Source organism: Oratosquilla oratoria, chromosome 9, assembly GCF_046742065.1.
Source record: "Oratosquilla oratoria isolate Oo_2021 chromosome 9, ASM4674206v1, whole genome shotgun sequence".
In the NCBI taxonomy this organism is placed as follows: Eukaryota; Metazoa; Arthropoda; class Malacostraca; order Stomatopoda; family Squillidae; genus Oratosquilla; species Oratosquilla oratoria.
In genome coordinates this window covers 11,564,786-11,586,708 of record NC_134785.1, presented here as the reverse complement: position 1 = coordinate 11,586,708, position 21,923 = coordinate 11,564,786, and the positions used below count along the sequence as shown (strand labels likewise).

The window sequence follows — 21,923 nt, the reverse complement described above, 5'->3', positions numbered from 1 at the left end:
TCCAATTTGTTCCAAGTATCTATCACTCTGTGTGGGAAGCTATTTTTTCAGATCTCTTCTGAAATGATCTTTTTTTTTCGTGTCCCCTTGTTTTTCCATTGTCCCATTTCAATAAGACCAAGATTATCTAAGATTTCCATTCCCTTCATACTTCTATAGATAGTTAGTAAGTCTCCTCTTTCCTTTCTTTGTTCCAGAGTTGGTAATTCTAATTTGGACAGTCTTTGTCCATATATAATTTTGGAAAGAGTTGGTGCCATTTTTGTCGTTGCTCTTTGTATTCTTTCTAACTTCTTTATATTCTTTTTGGTACTGGGCGGGTGTCCATAGTGTTGCTGCGTACTCGAGTTTTGGTCTTATTAGTGTAGTTTTTTTTTATCATTTCCTCGTCCAAATAGGCAAATGCCACTTTTATTGTGTGTGTGTGTGTGTGTGTGTGTGTGTGTGTGTGTGTGTGTGTGTGTGTGTGTGTGTGTGTGTGTGTGTGTGTGTGTGTCTAATTGTATTATACAGGAAAGGGACTACACTCGTGGGGCCCTTTCGTCTACTCTCCAATTTATCACACTTATCATCAAATTAATATATGGTTTCATTTTAAGATGTACCATCGTTTTCCAATAGCCATAATCAGATTTTAATTCATACATTCTACCAGTTTGGGCTGTATCACCTAACTATCCCAAGTTTGTTTGTGTGTGCGCGCGCGTGCGTGTGTGTTTAGTGTCTTTCCACGAACCCTCACTCCTTTGTAAGTGCACTTGCAAGTGTCATCTGAAGTCTCGTTGTGTAGGCCAAGATAGCTAATGTTGAGATATTGTGACAAGTTGAAACCGGCCGAGAATAAACTCGGAACGAGACCCGTGACTCTTTTTTTTCCACCTTTTTCAAGATAGCTAAGCTGGAACCACTTGTGAAATTAAAACTTGGAATAACTGAGTTTATTTATTGTATACTACAATAAGGCAAATACAAAGAGAAGCAGAGAAAGACAGAAATATTCTGACCTTGGGGGAGGGAGGATGTGTAGCACAGGACATTGCATATGTGGTACACCACTGCGCTATATTTATTGAGGGCGGGGGGGGGGGGTCTGTAGCACAAGACATTGGATATGTGATACAACACGGTTATATCTTGGATGCGTGTGTGTGTGTGTTTCAGAACCTGGGCAAGAGTCGAACCACCCAGACCACTGTAGTGGCAGGAGAGAACTCTAACGTGTGTGAGTATTTACCTAGTATTTTACAGGTAGGGGAGCTATGCTCGTGGTATTACAAAGGCGGAGCATGCCGACAGGAGACCTTTTCATCCATATCTGGGTCGGATGCGAAAAAAAAATAATATTAATAATAAAATAATAAATAAAAACTATAATAATGTAAATAACAAATAAGATACATAAATAAATGCATAGGTATAGTTAAATAATAAACAAACAGGTAAATAGTAAATAATAATAAATTGACATATAACTAATAATAAATGAAAATCAGACAGACAAATGATAACAAAACAAAAACAAATAATATAAGATAAATGATGATCATTACAGCATCTTAGGTATTTATCTAAATGATTCTTAAAGCTTCGAACTGAACTACATTGCACTACCTGTGCAGGAAGTTTATTCCATTCATTAACTACTCGGTTGGCAAAGTTGTTTCTACCTACTTCCAAATTGAATCTATTTCCGGACAGTTTGAGACCATTGTTTCTTGTCTGATTCTCATTCAATGTGAAAATTTTGTCACTTTTGATGTTGTCAATTCCCTTTAAAATCTTAAAGACCTGTATCAAGTCACCTCTGAGTCTACGCTTTTTTAGGGAAAACAGATTCATGTGTTTTAGTCGATTTTCGTATGATTTATTTGGAATCAGTTTAGTGGCTCGCCGTTGTACTTTTTCCAGTCTGTCAATGTCTTTAATGAGATTCGGTGACAATACGGAAACAGCAGATTTCCAAAATGTGGACGATTTATATAACGATTTATATAGATTTATATAACGATTTATATAGCTTGTTAATGAGTGATGGACTTTTGAAATCAAAAGATCGCGCAATCAGTCCCAGAATCTTATTTGCTTTCTCAGAGGCTGAAATACACTGCTTGGATGATTTGAGGTCGTTACTGATAATTACGCCGAGATCTTTTTCACTATCCACTTTTGTTAACGAATTTCCAAATAACTTGTAATCGTACTTACTGTTATTTTTACCTATGTGCATTACCTTGCATTTACTTGTGTCAAATTTCATTAGCCACTTTTCAGACCATTGCTGTAATTGATCTAAATCTTCTTGAATAAATTGGTCTGAGTGATCATTTGCCACTCCGCACAGTTTTGTATCATCAGCAAATTTGGAAACAGTAGATTTTAGTCCATGGTCTATATCATTTATATATACTATGAATAGAAGTGGCCCAAGAACGGAACCCTGAGGAACTCCACTTGCAACACTTTTCCATTCAGAAGTTTTTCCATTTAAAACAACTCTATTCGACCATTCCACCAATTACTAGACCAACCCAATAGGCTACCACTTATTCCATGCAAAGCTAATTTAGTAAGTAGTCTTTCGTGTCGGACGGTATCAAAAGGTTTTGGTGGTATCCCGTCTTCATATCTCGTTTTATCTAGACTGTTTTTAAATTCGTGTAATGTTTTTGCGCACACCACTTTCTCATCAAACTTGTTTCAAACATCTATTACCTGTGGGGAAAGCTGTTATTTTGTGTGTGTGTGTGTGTGTGTGTGTGTGTGTGTGTGTGTGTGTGTGTGTGTGTGTGTGTGTGTGTGTGTGTGTGTGTGTGTGTGTGCGCGCGCGCGCGCGTGCGCGTGCGAGTGTATGCGTGGATAATGATATAAAAATATTGCTCACATCCAATAAGGTAAGAAACGTAGCTCACTACTCCAGCACTTGATTAAAATCTATTGTGAATCACACCACAAACATTACACACACACACATATATATTCATTATAAAAGAAACACTGTATACAATAACATAAGCCATGTACAATAAGTCAATAACATAAGCTAGTCACCAAAATAGTTTGACATTTGGGTGAATAGAAGTATGTGGCAACAATGAATGCGCGTATATAAACCTTTGCCATCGCAAAACCAGTGTAGTTACAAACCAAAGTCGAAAGTGGAAGTGTCGCTAACCGTTTCATGTTTCTCCTCTCCAGTTGTGTAAACGGCTGAGTATTTAGTTACTCGAAGAGAGTAAAAGTGTTACAAAATGTCTGTGCTTATTGCAACATCGAGTACTGGAAGTGTATTTGCAGCAGCTGCTGCTGCAACGAAGAACGTAGTGAGGAGGAAGAGCTTGACACAGTCTAGTAAGTTGAAAACATTACAAAATGTTATTGTTTAGTCAGAATATGCCACTAACATGCTTACTCATTCCTGTTGAATTACTTGTAGGATGTTTGTCAGTTCCACATTTGTTATAAATTACATGTCGATGATTTTTTGTGGTGCATATTAATGATATTTGTGTATTCGTATCGTGATGAAGTCGTATACTTAAATCAAAGATAAGTGGTGATAAAATACACCCTACTTTTCTTGTACAAAATGAATGATTTAAGATTTGCCGTAGTGTTGAAAATAATTGTTAACATAGCAGGATGGATCGACACTTCGATAATAGAAAATATTCAGGTTTTCAAATGCAATCGATCGTGGTGTTCCATTGTTGAAATATTTTCCATTTTCAATTTTTTTCTTTTTAGTATAGTGGTTTTAACAATATCCTCCGAATGACTTAGGCCATGATGAGCATAAAAATCTTCCCAAATGTAAAATAACCCAATAGGACGTAATCATAGTGAATTTGGAATCTGAAAATACAATTGGACTGTGATCATATCATCATACTTGTTTTCGTTAGCTTATGTAAACCCCATAGATCCTTGTTTAGCCTACAGAAATAAAAGAGAAGGATTATGTTTAAAACCAGAGATGTGGAAGGAAGAAAAGAAAATCCTCGATTGATTATATTGTGAAGCTACCATGTCCAACCTCTGATATTGGTGTACTGTTACGATGCTAGACAGTTGTACCCAGCAAACTCTGAGCTCAGTAAAATCTTGATGTCAACCTTGTAATGTATATGCAGACCACTTCTCGAGATGGTTTTCTGCTAATGTGATGCAGTTAATGTGTACTAGCAATGTTTTCAGAGTAAATATAAGCAAAAGTAACGTAGTGAAGTTTCTCCAAATTCAGTTGAAATGTAGATTTTATTACAGTTTTCCGAGAAATAAAGAATATCAGTTGTTTGCCAGTAAGTGGCCTTGTAGGCAAGTAAAACCAAAATTTATTATGTATAAGTCAGATGCTGGGTTGTATTTACGATAGTGTTGGTATTTTAAAGTGACTATATTACTGTGTTTACCTTAGATCACTGGTTCCCAGACTGGGAGATAATAATAGTAATATAATGATAATAATAAGTTTGGCAGTGAATCAATATACATGAAGTGCAGATAATGAAAAGAACACATAGTTTGAAATAACAATTACAATTGCCGAGGATAACACAAAATGCATGCAAGCTTATTTCCATTGTGGTCCTCATAGATATGTAGATGAATTTATTTGAGATAATATAAGGTTCTCCCTGCATGTCACCACAAATTAACAAGTGGAAACTAGTATGTTATAACACATTTGTAAAAGATCACTGTTAACCCACTATCGGAAAAATAATAACGGAAAGTACAGAAATATACAGTTTCTCGAAATATACAGTTTCTCTGTACTTTCCGTTATTATTTCTCCGATAGTGGGTTAACAGTAAAATTAACAAGTACTGTCATTTGCATAGATTTTTCCCTTGGGATAAGCATAATTTTTTCAGGGTCACTCAAGCTTAGATGTATTTGATATTTCATTGACTTGTTCTGTAAATGTAAATATGGTACTATTGGAAATGTTCATTTTGGGGAATGGACGTCTGGTTTGGGGGTGCCATGGACGTAAAGTTGACTGAAGGAGAGATCATTGCCACAAAGTTGGGAGCCACTGATCCACAGCGTGTCGGTTTAACCAGTTTATGATAATGTTCAACTCTTTACCAATGGGACTTCTTGGCCAGACAGTCTAGGGAACAGCAGCCCTTTATTGAACAAAATATTAAGCATTTGCTACAAAATTAGGGAAAATGTTATGATAGTCTTCCTTCAACTGAATGAGATTGTTTGTATAAAGTTTTTTGACTTTCCCCTGCACCAAAATGGTACAAACACAAAATCAACCTAACACACAAAATTGGTATGGCATCAAACACCATTTGCTCTCATTGTAACCATAACACAAGAGACACCGAGCACAATGTACTACACTATCCCACAAAGCACATTATACTACACTGACACCCACCCTTTTTCAAACAACTCAAAATATCTTCACCTAATGACTTTAGGCTGACCTGGTAGCTGTGGCTGGTTTCCTGGAGGCTGCAGGTTTTCTGCAAGATGAAACTGGGACAATAGATTGATTGATACATAGTAAACTTTTGGATTTAACATCAAATCCCTCCCATCGGTTGGTTCCTTATATCAAGGGTTTACGGTGTTACTAAAATTCTGGTCATTATCTAATTACTCCAGCTGTATCTAGATATAACTTTCTGCAGATGCGCTTGGAGTCCATTGTCACTTTGTAAAGTTAAGTTATTCAAGTATAAGAAGAACACTCTATGACCCCTTTCTTTTTTTTAATTGCTAGCGAGTCACATTGACAACTGTTGTCCCAGGCATTTTTTTGCAGGAAACCCAAAGTCCACAGGTAACTGGCAACAGCTTCATCTCGTTTGTTTTTATGATTTTATACATTTATTTCAGTGTCAAGTGAATCATAGTGTTCTTGTTTTCTACAATGTATGTATTTTCTTTCAGGTGAAATATATTCTTGCACTAAAAATGTGACTGACAAGGGCAGGCAAGGAATGCACCAAGCAGTAGCTTATTCATCACCTCTGGCAGGATCCATTCCCATGCCTCCTAATGTGGAGGAACTCCAAGCCTCTGAAAAAGTAAGTAGATAACATAAGGGAGAGTTGGGAGTGGAAAATATTTCTCACTAAACCTTAATGTCTTTTGTCTTTTTTTTCCTGTTTTTCTGTTATTGATTTGTATAATGCTTTTCAGGCTCGATTTTCTCCTCACCGTGCTCGCGACACTAGCAGTGCCCACCTCGCTGCCAAGCTGAATCAGCCCAGTGGTGTCTTTGGTGGCGGTTTCATGGGTGACCAGGGTACCAAACAGTCCTTCAATCTACAGTCCTCTCCAGTTGACAACCATGTTGGTGTCTATGACTGTGGAAATGCTGTATCATTGTCTTCGGTAAGTTTTGTTATGATTGGAGTTTAAGGATTGCTGAGCAGTTGTGAATTTAGTTATGTTATTGCGGATTTGATAGGCTGAGGCATATGATTATTATCAGATGAATATGTACTGTAGAGAAGATATCTGCATTGCATTTGTATGGTACTATTTTGTAGTGAAACCACGTACACATAGCATATTTTTTTGTTTTTAATTAATTATTTTTCTATTTTCATTTGTGTATTTATTTTAATTATTCATTTATAAATTTATTTATTGTTATTATTTTCTTTTTGGTATAGTTTTAAATCAGAAAGTGAGGAAATGGTGTTAGAAAAGATAGTAATATTGTACAGGAGACTTAATGTAATGGTGGATAAAGTAATATTGAGGGGATAAAAGGTTAAGGCAATGAATTTGAAAGCTAGATCCAGCGATAAACAAGACTTCACTAGGGATAGGCTGCCATGGACTATGTGGGGTTTGTATAATTCCAAAGTAGAAGTTATACAGCACGGCCAATTTGCCTCTTTTGGCCTGAACAAAAGACTGATGAGCAATGTTCCCTCTGCGCTGTGCGTATGTGTGTGCACATATGTTTTACATCTAGTGCACATGAAAAATTGTGCACACACGAGGTTTTCAAATTATATTAAAATCCATTTGATAAAGAAGCTCCACCCAAACATCAACCTATAGATTCTCTAAAAATGTCGTAACTTGCCAACCGCCACTGCCTGGTGGAGGTAATATGTAATACAAATTTACAAATTGTGCGTATTTGCTTAAATGATCAGATGGTGACTTGCATGGGTTCGCACATACTTTTCAGAGAAGGCAAAGTTTGCACATAAGCCAATTTCTGCTCACACTCGGCAAAAAATTAGAGGGAACATTGCTGTTGAGGCATATTAGTTCCAGGGAACACCTTAGGAAAGCACCTCAGGGTAGCCATAGCATAGGGCTTTGCTCAACCTCCAGTGCTCCAAGAGGTGCAATGGAATATCGTGAAATATAAGAGGAATTGAAAAAAAAATCATGTGTACAAATGGCAAACCAATGCATAGTGAATAATGAGCATGTGTGGTCATAGGCAGGGTTGAATCTGTAGAAAGAGAATGTTGTGAGTACCTAGAGTAGCATTTCTCAATCTTTTACCCTTGTGTAACTTTTAGAATGATTTGCATGTCTCAAGGAACCCCTGCGCAAAAAAACAACACATATACCATATCTTTCTCATTTAATTTCATCATAATAATAGGTTAGGATGATGTCTATATTACATTATTTCAATAACCAAGAATATCTTGTGTGTGATTATATTACATATATTAAATTAAATGGAAAACCCTAAGGGATCTTTTTCGGAAACTTAGGGTTCCGGGGAACCCGGGTTGCGAAACACTGACCTAGAGGGTTCAGAGGAACCAATGGGTTGCTTTTAGATTACTTTAGAATTGGACAGAATCCTATGAATACTTTTCCTGTAAACAATAATTAGGTACATGCATACACAATAGTGATCCCCAGGTATTTGTGACAGGCTCCAAAACCTTTCATTAATAAAAAAAAATGCAGATAGTGGATAGACCCCTTAAAGATGCCTTAGAATACCTTTCTTGATGGTACAAACCTTGTTTTAGCATTTTTGTATTGGAGGGGAGTGGAATATATAGGAAACGAAATGGGTGGGAGTGGTTTCTATGCCTTTTTCTTTTTGGCTACCCCACCCCCTGTGTAGGGGGAAAAAGCCTTTGGTATATGTATGTATATGTTGTTTTATGATGGAAATAAATGTCGATACTTCATGCAGGGATGACCCATCATCCAGGAGGAGCCAAGAAAAGAGGGTAGGAGGGAGGGGTGGTGAATGGGAGTGGAGTACGTGGGGATGGAATGAGTGGGAGTGGATTTATGCCTTTGACTTAGGCTATCTCCCTTGCAAGGGGGAAAAAGCCCTTGGTATATGTATGTTTGTATGTACTTCATTTTTAAAGTTATTTTGTAAATATAATAATTTTTGTATACTATCTATATTCCAAAGGCTTTTTTCCCCCATATAAGAGAGGTAACTAAGTCAGGTCACTCATTCACTCCCATCTGTTCCACTCCCACCCACCACCCTCTCATCTCCTCTCAGCTCCTCAGGGACAACGGGTTATCCCTGTATCCCGCCCGTTGCCCAAGGTAAAAAGTAAATCAGGATGATGCAGCTCATCCAAAGCAAGGCTGCTTCAATTAACTGGTGACCCCTACTCTCTCCATCCTGTAATGCAGGAAAAGAGAAGACGGGGAGAAATCCCATCAGGCTGCATCAAAATATCATTAACAGATAACCACTCTCTACTCCCCCCGTCCCTTGCCCCCTGCCATCCTTGCATCACAGTATCATCTATATACAGCCATTCTCCACTCACCTCTGTCTCCTGCCTTCTCTCTTCCTTGCTCAACAGACATTACCCCCTTGCTCATAGCCCCTTTCACCCCATCCATCCATCTCTTCTTTGGTCATCCCTTTAACTTCACTCCTTCCACCTTTGCCTGCCACACCTCTTGTATTAATCTTTCTTTACTCCTTTCCATGTGTCCAAATCATCCCAATACTCTTTCATCAGCCTTATTTGCCATCTCCTAGTCCACCCCTGCTCTCCTCCTCACCTTGTTTCTCGCTCTGTCTGACCTCCTAACCCCAACATTTCATCTTGAACATGTTTAAACTTTTCGTCTCTTCTCTTAGAATTATAGTAAAATAGACCTGTACACACCAATAAAGAGGGATTGTTTATATTTAAAGTTGCATACATATACCAAAGGTTCCCCCCCCCCCTTATAAGGGAGGTAGCCAAAAAACAAAGGCATAAAAACCACTCCCACCCATTCCATCCCTAACATACTCCACTCCCCTCCCCTCCCTCTCATATTGGTAGTTAATATTACTAATATTGTAAATTGCCATTTTGCTCATTTTTGATGTATTCATACATTAAATGATAATTTTCAAGGTTTAAATTAGGAATTTTTTTCATGGTTGTAAGTACTAGTGCTGAGATGAATAAGCATTGCATATGCAGGAGAATCATAAGTATGCATTGGTAATTTTGATGGGAAAAGTCACAGATTTTGGGGGTTGTGAGCAGTGAGTCATGGATACGCTGGGGTTCACTGTATACAGTACTACCTCTCTTTAATGGACGTTAATTAGCTGTGTTTGCGGTGTTTTTGGTGCTGTTGCTTAGTGCTGTGCAATCACTCTGCCACCCAAAAACCACTCCAAATCAACGGATTATTGACATCAATTGACACCGTTACCCCCCTTTTAGTCCATTAATGAGAGGTAGTACTGTACATGCTTTTGTGTAAGCACGTATTTATCTAGTTGTATTTTACGGGATGGGAGCTATGCTCATTGTGACCCATTTTCGTATCTCTCCACATCCAGTTTATTCTTGAACAAGTGTATAGTTCTGGCATTCACCGTTTAGTTTGTTCCAGACATCGATCACTCTGTGTGGGAAACTGTTCTTTTTCAGGTCTCTTCTGTAACTGTCCTTCTTTAGCTTCTTATCGTGTCCTCTTGTCCCATTTCAATATCTTTGTCATTCCACCCAGAATGGTAATGTTATCTTTTTGTTTATTTATTTATTTGTTTATATTATTTAGTTTGTATACTTTTTTCTTGCTATAAACAACATCTGTGTGCTACTTTGAGCTGTTTTCATTCCAGGTGATGCAAACCAATGTCCCCAAACCCTTCAACTGTAACACGAAGGGCAATTTTGTCCACCTCAACATGCCAGGGGGCCAGTGGGCACAGGATGACAAATATATTTCTGGTGACCTTCATGACTACCATTACTCTCGGTTGATGGGCATCAAGAAGTCAGGTACAGCCTCTGTGGCTTCGTGGTGTGGTCTGGCCAGGACCCAGACTGTGTGCAAGACTAATGCTTTCCTCCATGGAACTAAAACCTTTACAAGATGTAGGTTCTTTCACTGTAGTCCTATCTGGAGGTTTGACCAGATGCCTTTCTGTAGAAGAGAGGGAGTGCATGACGTACATGTGACCCACTCTGTGGGTGGGTGGTGGAGTGCTTGTGAGATCAGTAGGTCACTGAGCACAGGTATGACAAAATACTCTAGTCAAGAAAAAGAATTGCCAGAGACTTCTGGAGAGAAGGAGCCTGTGTTGACGCAACGGCAGAAACTCCAGCGTGCTGTAAAGGAGTATGGATCGACAGTGATCGTTTTCCATGTGACCATTTCCCTGGCTTCTTTAGGATTTTTCTACTTGCTTGTGTCCAGGTAACAGTTTTGCTAATCTGAGAGTTATGTGTGACTTCTAACTTAGGATTTCATTGTAAATGGAGTAGAATGATGGGGATATTGGTAGGACAATATAAGAGACCTTTATACATGTGGAGACTTGGTGGTCTTATTTGTACATCTTCCTGGAAATCTGAATACTTACATTTATCCTTTTTTTATGTTTCAGCGGTGTAGATACGAGTGGAATGCTCGAGTACTTGGGCATCAACTTGAAAAGTGTATCTGATGGTGCTACAGTAGCAGAAACTGCGGATTCTTCTTCAGGAGTTCCTTCTACTGAAACTGCTTCAGACACCAAAGAAACAAATGTATCGGGAGAGTCTGCAGTAGTTACAGTTGGCACATTTGTAGTTGCTTATGCCATTCACAAAGTGTTTGCTCCAGCTAGGATAGTTACGACACTCACAGCAACTCCATTCATTGTGAGACATCTTAGAAGAATTGGATTCCTAAAGCCACCACAGGCCAAGCCTGTGTAAGCTAATATAAACTTTACAGTAGCCTTTATAAGTACATTAGCCTTCATATTTATGATGGAGGGGTTTCATATGTTTATTCTATATATATGTATAGCTTTATTTTAAAAGCTTGAAATAATGAGCAACTGTCACCCCCTTGTAAAAGGGGAAAGGGCCTTTTGGTGTAATTATATGTATTTTTTTATATATATATATATACTTTAGTAAGAAGTAATGTATTATGAAGTGATTATGTTTACAAATTTCATGGAAGTGTATGTAGTGTATGAAAGTGTGAGCGAGTTGTTGTTGAGGTGGTGGTATAAGGAAAAAATGTAGTTGTTCAATCAGGTCTGATTTTGAGTGAAAATTTATGTATAATCAATCTGTTCCTCCTAGTCTTTCTTGCAAAAGACCCACGACTCACAGGGAACTAACAGTAGCCACTGTGTGAGCCCATAAGTCACTCCAGGAAGAAATATTGTGTCATTGTCTGGGTATAGCTCAGGTTGAGGAGTGTAAGATGAGGTGCTTGGTGTCCTCTGCATGTTGGTTGCATCTGGGGCAGTTTGTTTCTGTGTTGAATTTGTCCTGGATGGTGACCTGAATGAAGTCAAGTCAGTGTGGGTCTTGCTTCCTTTGGAAGGGATTTTCTTCCGGGGCTATAGTCTGGAGGGATTTGATGTACAATATTCTTTTAGTGAACTGTACTCTACATTAGACATTCTAATGTGAGTGGGTCACAAGTTATGTTTCTTTAGGTCCAGTCTTGTATTAGAAATATATAGTGTAATAAAAGATAAACTGGAGACATGGTCATTTCTTTCATACTGTAAAGATTTTCCCAGATACATAAATACATGTTAAAAGCCCTTTTCTCCTTGTAGGGAGTGGCTGAGGAGGAAATGGCCCTTGGTATATGTATGTATCTCTCTTTGGTCACCCTGGAGATCCATAAATGTATCCATATACCAAGGGCTTCTTCCCACAATATAAAGAAGGTAGCAAAGTCAAAGTCCTGTGCCCTCTCCCACTCAATTCCACTCCCATCCACCACCCTTTCCTCTCCCTCATCTTAGCTCCTTGTGGATGACGGGTCATCCCTGTCTCCTGCCCACTGCCTGGGTCAGAAGTAATGCAGCAAGACACAGCACATCTACAGCAAGGCTGCTTCATTTACATTGCAATCCACCCCCTCTCTGTCCCCTCATCCAGAAATTAGAGAATACTGGGAGAAACCCCTTTGGGCTGCGTTAAAATTGGAAAAAAATACTTTTTTTTTTTCTTCCAGAGCCATTTTTCATTTTTTGTCATTTCACCAGAGCCATTTTTGATACTTCCAGAGCCATGTTTTTGCAGGTTCGATTTCCTTCAGACTTTTGGAAGGCTAACTCGTTACTCATGTGCATGAGGGTGGAAATGCACGACAAGCCTTGCAATACACCGTTAGAGTACCATCACTGCCCCGATCCACTTCAAGCCAATCTAGGTTCCACGAGCGTATAGTAGATTCATGCTTTACTGGTTTTTATTTTCCTTGGTCCTTGCCCATAGAGTTTGAATTAGGCTTTGCTGGTCCAGAAGCTGTTCCTGCCGTCAAAACACTCTCCCTCGATTCTGAAAAGACTGAATCTGAGGGCAAACCATCTTCACTCATCTTTACTCGCTTCACTAGAAATCGCTCCATGATGTACGATCATCGAAAGTAGCACGATAGTCGTGTAGAGTCTAGTCAACATGTACTAGTATACGCGCGCATGCAGCTGATACGAAGCTAGGCTCGGTAAGCCATTGAATTCTAGCAGCTATACCGCGTACACATACGTACGTACATCAACAAATTAAAGTTGATTGATTCGTTGCGTTTATGATATCGATTGATCACGGTTAAGTTGTGTTTGCTCTGATCCTTTCATTAATGGTGATGGGATTCAGGGATTGCTAAATGATGGATAATGCATGAAAAACGTTGAATCTTGCCGTGGGAGCGATTTTTTTTGTGGGGGATTGCTCCTGCTATTAAATTTGCGAGAGTGACATTGGAACTTTCCTGAGCGAAATCACTCGTTGCTCCCTTGTATTTTTTTCGCTGGTTAAAATTATCCTTACACGACCATTCTCCACTTGTCACCATCCCCTGCTCTCTCCTTTCCTTGCTTGACAGGCAAATAAGAGAGAAGATGGAAGATGCCCCAGAGATAATGATGATAATGTGTACATGAGTATAACTGAAAGCCCACAGTTCTACAGGAGCTGGCAATGATGGTGCCAGGCCCTTGTAAATCTCTTGAGGTGGTGAGGTGACAGAAAAAGTGGTGCTGAGAAGAGTGTTTGGGATATAAGGCAAAAAGATAAGAGAACAAAGAGAAAAAACAGACACTATAATGGCACCCAGATGGTGACAAACAAGTAATAAAAGAATGGGGAAAACCACACACTAAGAAGATGAGAAAGAAAGGAGCATCAACTAAAATTGAGCAAAAGATGGAAAAAGAAAACTGAAAGAAATGAGGGTTGTAAGAAAAATGCAGATGGAGAAGAGAGGGAACAAGAAAAGTTGATCTATAAGCACCCACAGGGAACTGAATGGGCCCTGTGTGTATGTACACAAATCCAAGCAACAATGCAAAAGTCATTAAAGAAAATTCCATTAGGTGAACCTATGGATTTTGGCAAGTTTGACCCAAACTTGACATGGTGGGAGGGAGAGAATTGTCCAGGTTGCCACAAGGTATGTTCAAGTTAATAGCTTCTAAGGGTGTGCGTATGAGTCCAAGTCAAACTTGAGGTATGATGTGGTCAAATCGGAACAAGCTACCCACAAAAAATACCAAAGGGTGTGCCCATGACTTTTGGTCAGATTTGGCCAATTTGACCCAACCTTATCTCTAGGAGAGAGTTCTGCCCAGGGTCCTACAAGGTAGGTGGGCATTTCTAACATGGCTGTGGAGTCAATATTTAAAATCTTTTACTCTAACTCCAACACCTCTATATGTAGAATTACTCTAATTAACCCATCAATCATTGTCTTGTGTCAGCCAGTTTTCGAGTGTCTTGTAGTATTTAAAATACTGATTTAATAAAGCGGTCTTGCTGTGGATGTGCTGTGTCTTGCGACACTGCCTCTGACTCAGGGCAGTGGACAAGATGCAGGGATGACCTGTCGTCCAGGAGGTGCCATGATAAGAGTGAGGGTGGAGGGGAGTGGAATGTATTTAGGGATGGAATGGGTGGGAATGGTTTTTATGCCTTTTTCTTTTTGGCTACTTCCCTCGTAAGGGGGAAAAAGCCTTTGGTATATGTATGTATGTATTCTTAACTAGTATCATGAAACTCAAATTATAGGCTTGTAGGTAGAAATAAATTCTTAATACTTTATTAACTGTTAAACATATCTTACATGCTCAAAATTCAAAAGTGTAATTGCATCATGAGACTACTAAAATGGTAGTTATACTTTTAGACATATATATAAGAATATGCAACATGATGTTTAATCCAGCATCAGTTCTATGTATAGCTCAGATACGTGCTGGTGTTTGCTGATTTTGCATTTTTCATTTTTTGCATAATTTGTCATAACATGAGATGAATGTTTAGCATGAAAAAGTACTTACAGTTAAATATGTCTTGCATCCATGACCACAGTCAGCATGAGATCAGGGAGACATATTGGCCAATGGTAAATGAGTTGACAGAGTAAGGTGGTAAATTTAGTGTATTCTTTCCCTCATTCATATTTTCTATGCCTATTATGAAAGATATAGGCCATACCCATAATTATTATGCATGTATATACCATCTTACTGGATTTATATATCTCCTGAATGTAACATAACTTAAAAGAATAATTGATGAGAAAAATGGCGTTACATGAAAACAATGTGTTTCCAGCTCTACCCCCAGCACTCTGATCAAGTGTTACAATGTTACAAAAGGGTGTGGAGGGGAGTTCTAAGTCAACCTGTGACAGCAAAAATATGTAGTGTACAGCAGGGTATTTATAACTCATAAAAATTCTATATAATTGTGTTCACAAAGGCTCCAACCACTGTGTACAATTGCCATGTCTTGTGGGGATGTATGGATTCCATGCAGCTCACCCAAGCCAATTTGTTAGACAGCAGCTGATATGGCAACTATCACAGCATTAAATTAATGCTGTTGATGCTGTATGGGTTTACAAACAAAATATGATGCTACACCTTTATTTTTAGATTAGAAAAAAAGCCTATATACTTAAACAAATTCATACTTTTAGGGTTATAGCAAGAAATAATGAAAACATTCTATAATGATTATAGCATATTAGTTCTATGAAAAATAAAATGTAATTATATTTAATGTTTTGTTTTTTCCCTAGGAACAAAACTGCATTAAAGTCAGTGTGTTTGAGGGAGGAACTAGCAAAACCTCTCTTAAACTCTGGAAGCAATGTAGAGGCACAACCAAACTTATGTGGCACTATTGATAAGTAAAATGCAACCTTTGGCAGCCTATTGTAGAGTTCATATTTATGCACCCAAAGTCATTTTAGGAGGAGCAAGCATCAACACTGAAACTTTTGCCGGAAGTGGAAGAAGCTCAATGACATAGCAGATGCTATTGATGATCAAAATCTGACCATTTGAGAAAGACTGTCATAAGGATAATTAGGAAGAGGTATTGATATCTTTTGAGATCACCTGGAATGACTGCAGGGGGAGCTTAGCAAAAGCCCACCAAAAGTTTGGCCAATAGTGAGAGGAGCTATGCAACTTCTGGGGCTCTATTGGTAAACAAAATCCAAACTTTGGAAAATGCATCCTTGCAATGGTGCTCAAGTAAAAACAATAATGACTTCAAGTACACACATTGTATTGTGGGAGGAGCCTGCCTAAACTCTTGCCAGTGGTAAGAGATGGTTTCAAATTATGGGGTTCCATTGGTAAACAAAATCCATTAAAAAAAATCATCCTCATGTTGGTGCTTAAATATAAACAAAACATTTATTGAGTGCACCCAGCATATTGCTGGATGATTTTAGCAAAAGCCCAATAAAAGTTTGGTCAATAGTAAGAGGAACTGACTTATGGAGCTCTATTTATAAGCAGAATCCAAATTTTGGAAAATATCATCTTTGCATTGAGTGTACCCAGTGTACAGTGGGAGGAGCTTTAGCAGCCTGCCAAAACTTCAGCCAATGGTAAGAGAAGCTATCCAACTTATGGGGCTCTATTGGTAAACAAATTTAAAAAATTTGGAAAACTCCTCACGTTGGTGCTTAGACATAAACAGTAATGCCATCTATTAAGTGCACCCTTTGTATTGTGGGAGCTTGGCAAATCCTGCCAAAACTTTGGCTAATAGTGAGAGGAGCTACCCTACTTATGGTGTTCTATTGATAAACAAAATCCAAATTCAGTCATTCTTGCATTGGTGTTTGAATATAAAAAATGTCATCCATTGAGTATACCCAATGGGAGGGTCTTAGCAGAAGCCCACCAAAAGTTTGCCCAACAGTTAGAGTTCTATTAATTAGCAAAATCCAATTTTTGGAAAAATTACCTTCACACTTATGTTTGAATATAATCAATAATGCACCCAATGTATTGTGGGAGGACCTAGACTAAAGCCATTGGGGTATGAAGGTGAACCAGGTCATCAATTATTTATGTTACAATGGATGTCGGGGGGGTTGTCGATTTGATGAAGCGGCTTTGCTGTGGATGTACTGTGTCTTGCGACACTGCCTCTGACCCGGGGCAGGGATGACCCGTCATCCAGGAGGTGCTAAGATACGAGGGAGGGTGGAGTGTATTTAGGGATGGAATGGGTGGGGATGGTTTTATGCCTTTTTCTTTTTTGCTACCTCCCTTGTAAGGGGGAAAAAGCCTTGGTATATGTATGTACAATGGATGTCGTGAATTACGTAATAATTGATTATGTCATAATCATAACCTAATCCCGTGAAAGTATCGTCATCTATATATATAAAAAAAGAGTGAATAGTTGTTCTGTAATAATATGTAGTGGCAAGGAGATGAACTCAACATACTGGGGGTTCCTGCATGCTATGGCAAGAATACATGTATTTACCTAGTTGTATTTATTTACCTAGTTGTATTATGTGGGAAGAGAGCTGTGCTCGTGGTGACCCATCTTTGTATCTCTCAGCATCATGTTTTTTCTTAAAAACTTGAATAGTGTTTGCACACAGTGTTTCATTGTCTAATTTGTTCCAAAAATCTATCACTCTGTGTGGGAAGCCGTTCCTTTTCAGATCTCTTCTGTAACTATCCTTTCACCCCATCCATCCATCTCATACTAGGACACCCCCTCATATTCACTCCTTCCACACTTCTTTTACTGATCTTTCTTCACTCATTCTTTCCATGTGTCCAAACCATCCTAATACTCTTTCATCAACCCTATCTCCCAGCTCCCTTTCCACCCCTGTTCTCCTCCTCATTTCTCACTCTAGCCTAGTAACCCCTATCATACTTCTCCAACATTTCATCTCAAACACATTCAAACTCCTTCTCTCTTCCTCTCTCATGTTCCATGTTTCTGCCCCGTACATTGCTGTTGGCACAATCACTCCTTCATATAACCTCCTCTTAGCATCCATTCCCAAATGTCTATTTCTCATTACACTTTTTAATCCACCAAGGCATTTACTCACTTCTCTCAACCTACATTCTACCTCCAACCCCCACTCCTCCCTTTCGTGTCACATTCGCACCCAAGTATCTGAAACTATCCCCTTCCTCCAGTTTCTCACCCTTAATGCTCACTTCCAGCTCTCTCCCCTTGTACATCTCACCACCTTACTTTTGCCCACATTTATCTTCAGCTTCCTTCTTTCACACACCTTCTCAAACTCTGTCACTAACTTCTTCAATCCCTCCTCTGATCCTGCTACAAGTGCAGTGTCATCAGCAAACAACAACTGGCTCACCTCCCACTTTTCTCCATTTTCTTTAATCATCTCCAACCCCTGCATTCACCTCTCGCACCACCCCATCCATGTAAAGATTGAACAGCCAGGGCGACATAACACACCCCTGATGAAGTCCCACCTTTACCTCAAACCATTCACTCTCTCCATTTCCAATCCTAAGGCAAGCTCGACTACTCTCATAAAAACTCTTGACTGCTCTTAACAGCTTTCCTCCTATCCCATACATCTGCAGTACCTTCCTGTCAACCCTGTCGTAAGCCTTTTCCAGATCCATAAAAGCCCAAAAAACATCCTTACCTTTTCCTATAGCTTTCTCACATATCTGTCTTACCACAAAGATCTGATCTACACAACCCCTACCTGTCCTAAAACCACAGTTTCTCACCAATTACTCCCTCTGTTCCTCTCCTAATCCTCTCAATCAAGACCCTCCCATAAGCCTTCCCAACTACACTCAACAAGCTGATCCCTCTGTAACTACTACATTCACACATGTCCCCCTTTCCTTTGTAAAGTGGAACTATACAGGCACTCCTCCAGTCTTCTGGCACTACTCTCTCTTAAACAAACATTAAATAACCTCACCAGCCAGTCCACCATAACTGTACCTCCTTTCTTCAGACATTCTGCATGGCATCCATCCAACCCAGGTGCCTTACCTGCTCTCATCATCGTAACAGCTGCTTTCACTTCATCATTCCCTATTTCTCCTCCATTTTCCTCACAAAGGATTACAAAGGCGGAGCATGCCGACAGGAGACCTTTTGGTCCATATCTAGGTCGGATGCGGAAAAAATCATAATAATAGTAAAATGATAAAAACTATAATAATGTAACCTATTGACTCAATCTTCTTTATTAGTTTTTTATGTGGTACCTTATCAAATGCCTTTTGTAGGTCCAGAAAGCCACAGTCTGCCCACCCATCTCTCTCTTGTATTATATCTTGAATAGAAGCAAATCAAGTTTGTTGTACATGATCTTCCTTGTCTGAATCCAATTTGGTTTGGATTCAGTATAGGCTTTTCTTCCAAATGACCCATCTATTTTTGACAACTTTTTCACAAATTTTTGCTACTGTGCTACTGTGAGACCAGTCTGTAGTTAGATGGGTCTTCTTTGTTTCCTCCCTTATATATTGGTACAATGTTTGCCTTCTTCCAATCCTGTGGTACTTTTCCTTCTTGAAGTGACTTTAATTATATTGTATATTTTGTCTGTTAATTTTTCCATGCATTCTTTCAGTATCCAATTTGCAATTCCGTCTGGACCATGTGATTTTCTAACATTAAGGGTTTTAATTTGGTCGCTAATTTCCTTTTGTGTTACGATTATTTCTTTCATTGAGGGGGATAACTCACTATTTTCTCACAGTTAGGTGAGTTTTCTATTGTGAATACCGATTTGAAATGGTTGTTCATAATGTGAAATGTAACCAGGGCACTACTTCCTGTGGGAAGAATAGATGCTAAATGTTGAGAGGATACTAGTTATTTTATCCAATTGGATGCCATTGGACACCATTGGATATATTTTAGGATGAATTGATGCTGTGGTCTTTGGTTCTGATACTAGCGGAGATGACGCTGGAGCCATAAGAGGTCCTCCCATTAGATTGCTGAGTGGACCCATTACATTCCTAGAGGGTGCCATTTGGCCCACTGGAAAGTCCCATCTGGTAGAGAACGTGGGTGAGGGGTAGAGGAGAGAGATCAATTTAAGGAGTATTAACAAAAACAACCATACAACTTCAGTAGCATTTTAATGTCATTTTGGTAAATATCTGACACTTCAAACGATCTATCAAATAATTTCCTTTTTGCATTGTAACTAAGAGACAAAAGTTACAGTGAGACAAATAAAATGGTTCCAGACTCGATGGAATGTGATGATCACAAAATGATAAATGACTTACAAACTAATTATGAAATATCAATGAAATTCCTAGCAATCTTGACTTCAGTAACTTGGAAATGTTGAGTAAGAAAGTGAAGCAGCTACAGAGAAGCATGAAATCAGCCTTTCACACATGGGATAATACGTAAACTGTATTCCTTTTATGATACAAAGAAACATCAGTTGACTGGATACAAAATGCAATATTTTGAAGCTAAAGTAATGAGAGCTTGGTTCATATCACAATATTATTGCAGATGTACAACATAAATAGGTAAGGCATTAAAATACCACACACTCCTTCACGAGAAACATCTGGGTTTAAATACTAAAATTGATGTTTGTAGCATCTATTGGTATGGTCATTTCAGTGACTTCTGTGTATGGGAGGATTGCAGAACCACAGGTATGATGATGTAGCTTTGTGCAGGCACCAACGTATCCTGATGGGCCCTCCATACAAGTTTCACCACAATACTAAACCACCAAACAAAACAAAACTCCATATTATTAAGAAAATAAATAATAATAAAAAGAATAATAATGATAATAAATAAATAAATAAAAAGATTAATAAGAAAAAAAAAATAAATAAAAGGGGACACTGCAGTTGCTACCATGTAATAAATATCCTTAGAAATATGTGCCACTATTATGTTTGATTGTACTCGTCAAACCGATTTGTTGTCAACTTGGCAGCATGACAAGCTGATGTTGACAGTATGCCTCTGCTACATTAGCCCTAAGGAATGAGGACCAAAGCCAAAGAGTGCTGGGCCTTCCCCAGCAGGGGATATGGGTACATTGGGACGGCAGACTCAAAGAAACCTTCAACAGAATGAGCAAGCCTAGAGGAAGGGGGAATGGGCTCAAAAGCCCTTGATGATGAGCAGGACAAAATGCTGCCAGGTTGGTCACGTTATACGTGCAGCAGCACAACACGACAAATCCAGCTATCTCCTTCATATCATACAGTATCATCTGGAAAACAAGACATAAATGTATTAATATTTTCTGCATGAAACCTCACGCAAGACATACCTTTGCTTACAAACTACATATCAATACTATGTATCACCAAGTATGGACTGAAGATACTTTCCATTGCTACTAACAAGAGTGAGTGGCTACCTCCCTTGAAAGGGTGAAAAAGCCTGGGTATATGTACTAACATGCATACATACATATACCAAGGCTTTTTCCCCCTTACAAGGGAGGTAGCCAAAAAGTAAAAGGCATAAAATCATTCCCACCCATTCCATCCCTTAATACACTCCACACCCCTCCACCCTCCCTCTTATCTTAACACCTCCTGGATGACGGGTCATCCCTGCACCTTGTCCACTGCCCTGGGTTAGAAGCAGTGTTGCAAGACACAGCACATCCACTGCAAGGCTGCTTCATTAAATCGGCGACCCCCTCCCTCTCCGTCCCCCCATGCATAAAAGGAGAAGACGGGGAGAAATCCCTTCGGGCTGTGTCAAATTTTGCTCACACATACTACCTCACTACCCATTCCACCTCATGCATCACAACATCATCCATATACAACCAATCTCCATTCACCCTTGTCTTCTGTCCTCTCCCGTCCTTCCTCAACAGACATGATGAGGTGGACGTCCCTTCATGTTCACTCCCTCTACTTCTGCCCTCCATACCTCTTTTACTAGTCTTTCTTCACTCATTCTTTCCATGTGTCCAAACCATCCTAATACTCTTTCAACCCTATCTCCCAACTCCCTTTCCACCCCTGCTCTCCTCCTCACCTCCTCATTTCTCACTCTATCTAGCCCAGTAACACCCATCATACTTCTAAGACACCTCATCTCAAACACATTCAAACTCCTTCTCTCTTCTTCTCTCATGTTCCATATTTCTGCCCCATACAGTGCTGTTGGCACAATCACTCCTTCATACAGTCTCCTCTTAGCATCCATTCCCAAATGTCTATTCCTCAT

The 21,923-nt window shown here is 39.1% G+C and overlaps 2 protein-coding genes across 5 annotated transcripts in view; one reads left to right on the top strand and one right to left on the bottom strand.

Moving 5' to 3' along the window:
* Positions 1 to 1,079: 1,079 nt before the first annotated feature.
* Positions 1,080 to 11,937, top strand: LOC143028186 (uncharacterized). The gene is made up of 6 exons (XM_076189954.1): positions 1,080 to 1,222; positions 3,196 to 3,348; positions 5,914 to 6,050; positions 6,166 to 6,360; positions 10,067 to 10,644; positions 10,835 to 11,937. The coding sequence occupies exons 2-6, from the start codon at positions 3,249 to 3,251 to the stop codon at positions 11,145 to 11,147; spliced, it is 1,323 nt and encodes a 440-aa protein (XP_076046069.1). The 5' UTR covers positions 1,080 to 1,222; positions 3,196 to 3,248; the 3' UTR covers positions 11,148 to 11,937.
* The window catches only part of LOC143028185 (ubiquitin-conjugating enzyme E2 W), a 116,282-nt gene continuing 105,694 nt past the window's right edge, over positions 11,336 to 21,923 (bottom strand). For all 4 annotated transcript variants that reach the window (XM_076189953.1, XM_076189952.1, XM_076189951.1 and 1 more), the window contains one exon: positions 11,336 to 20,946. In XM_076189953.1, coding sequence (XP_076046068.1) covers positions 20,933 to 20,946 — 14 coding nt within the window. In that variant the 3' untranslated portion in view covers positions 11,336 to 20,932. The remainder of the gene's footprint in view (positions 20,947 to 21,923) is intronic.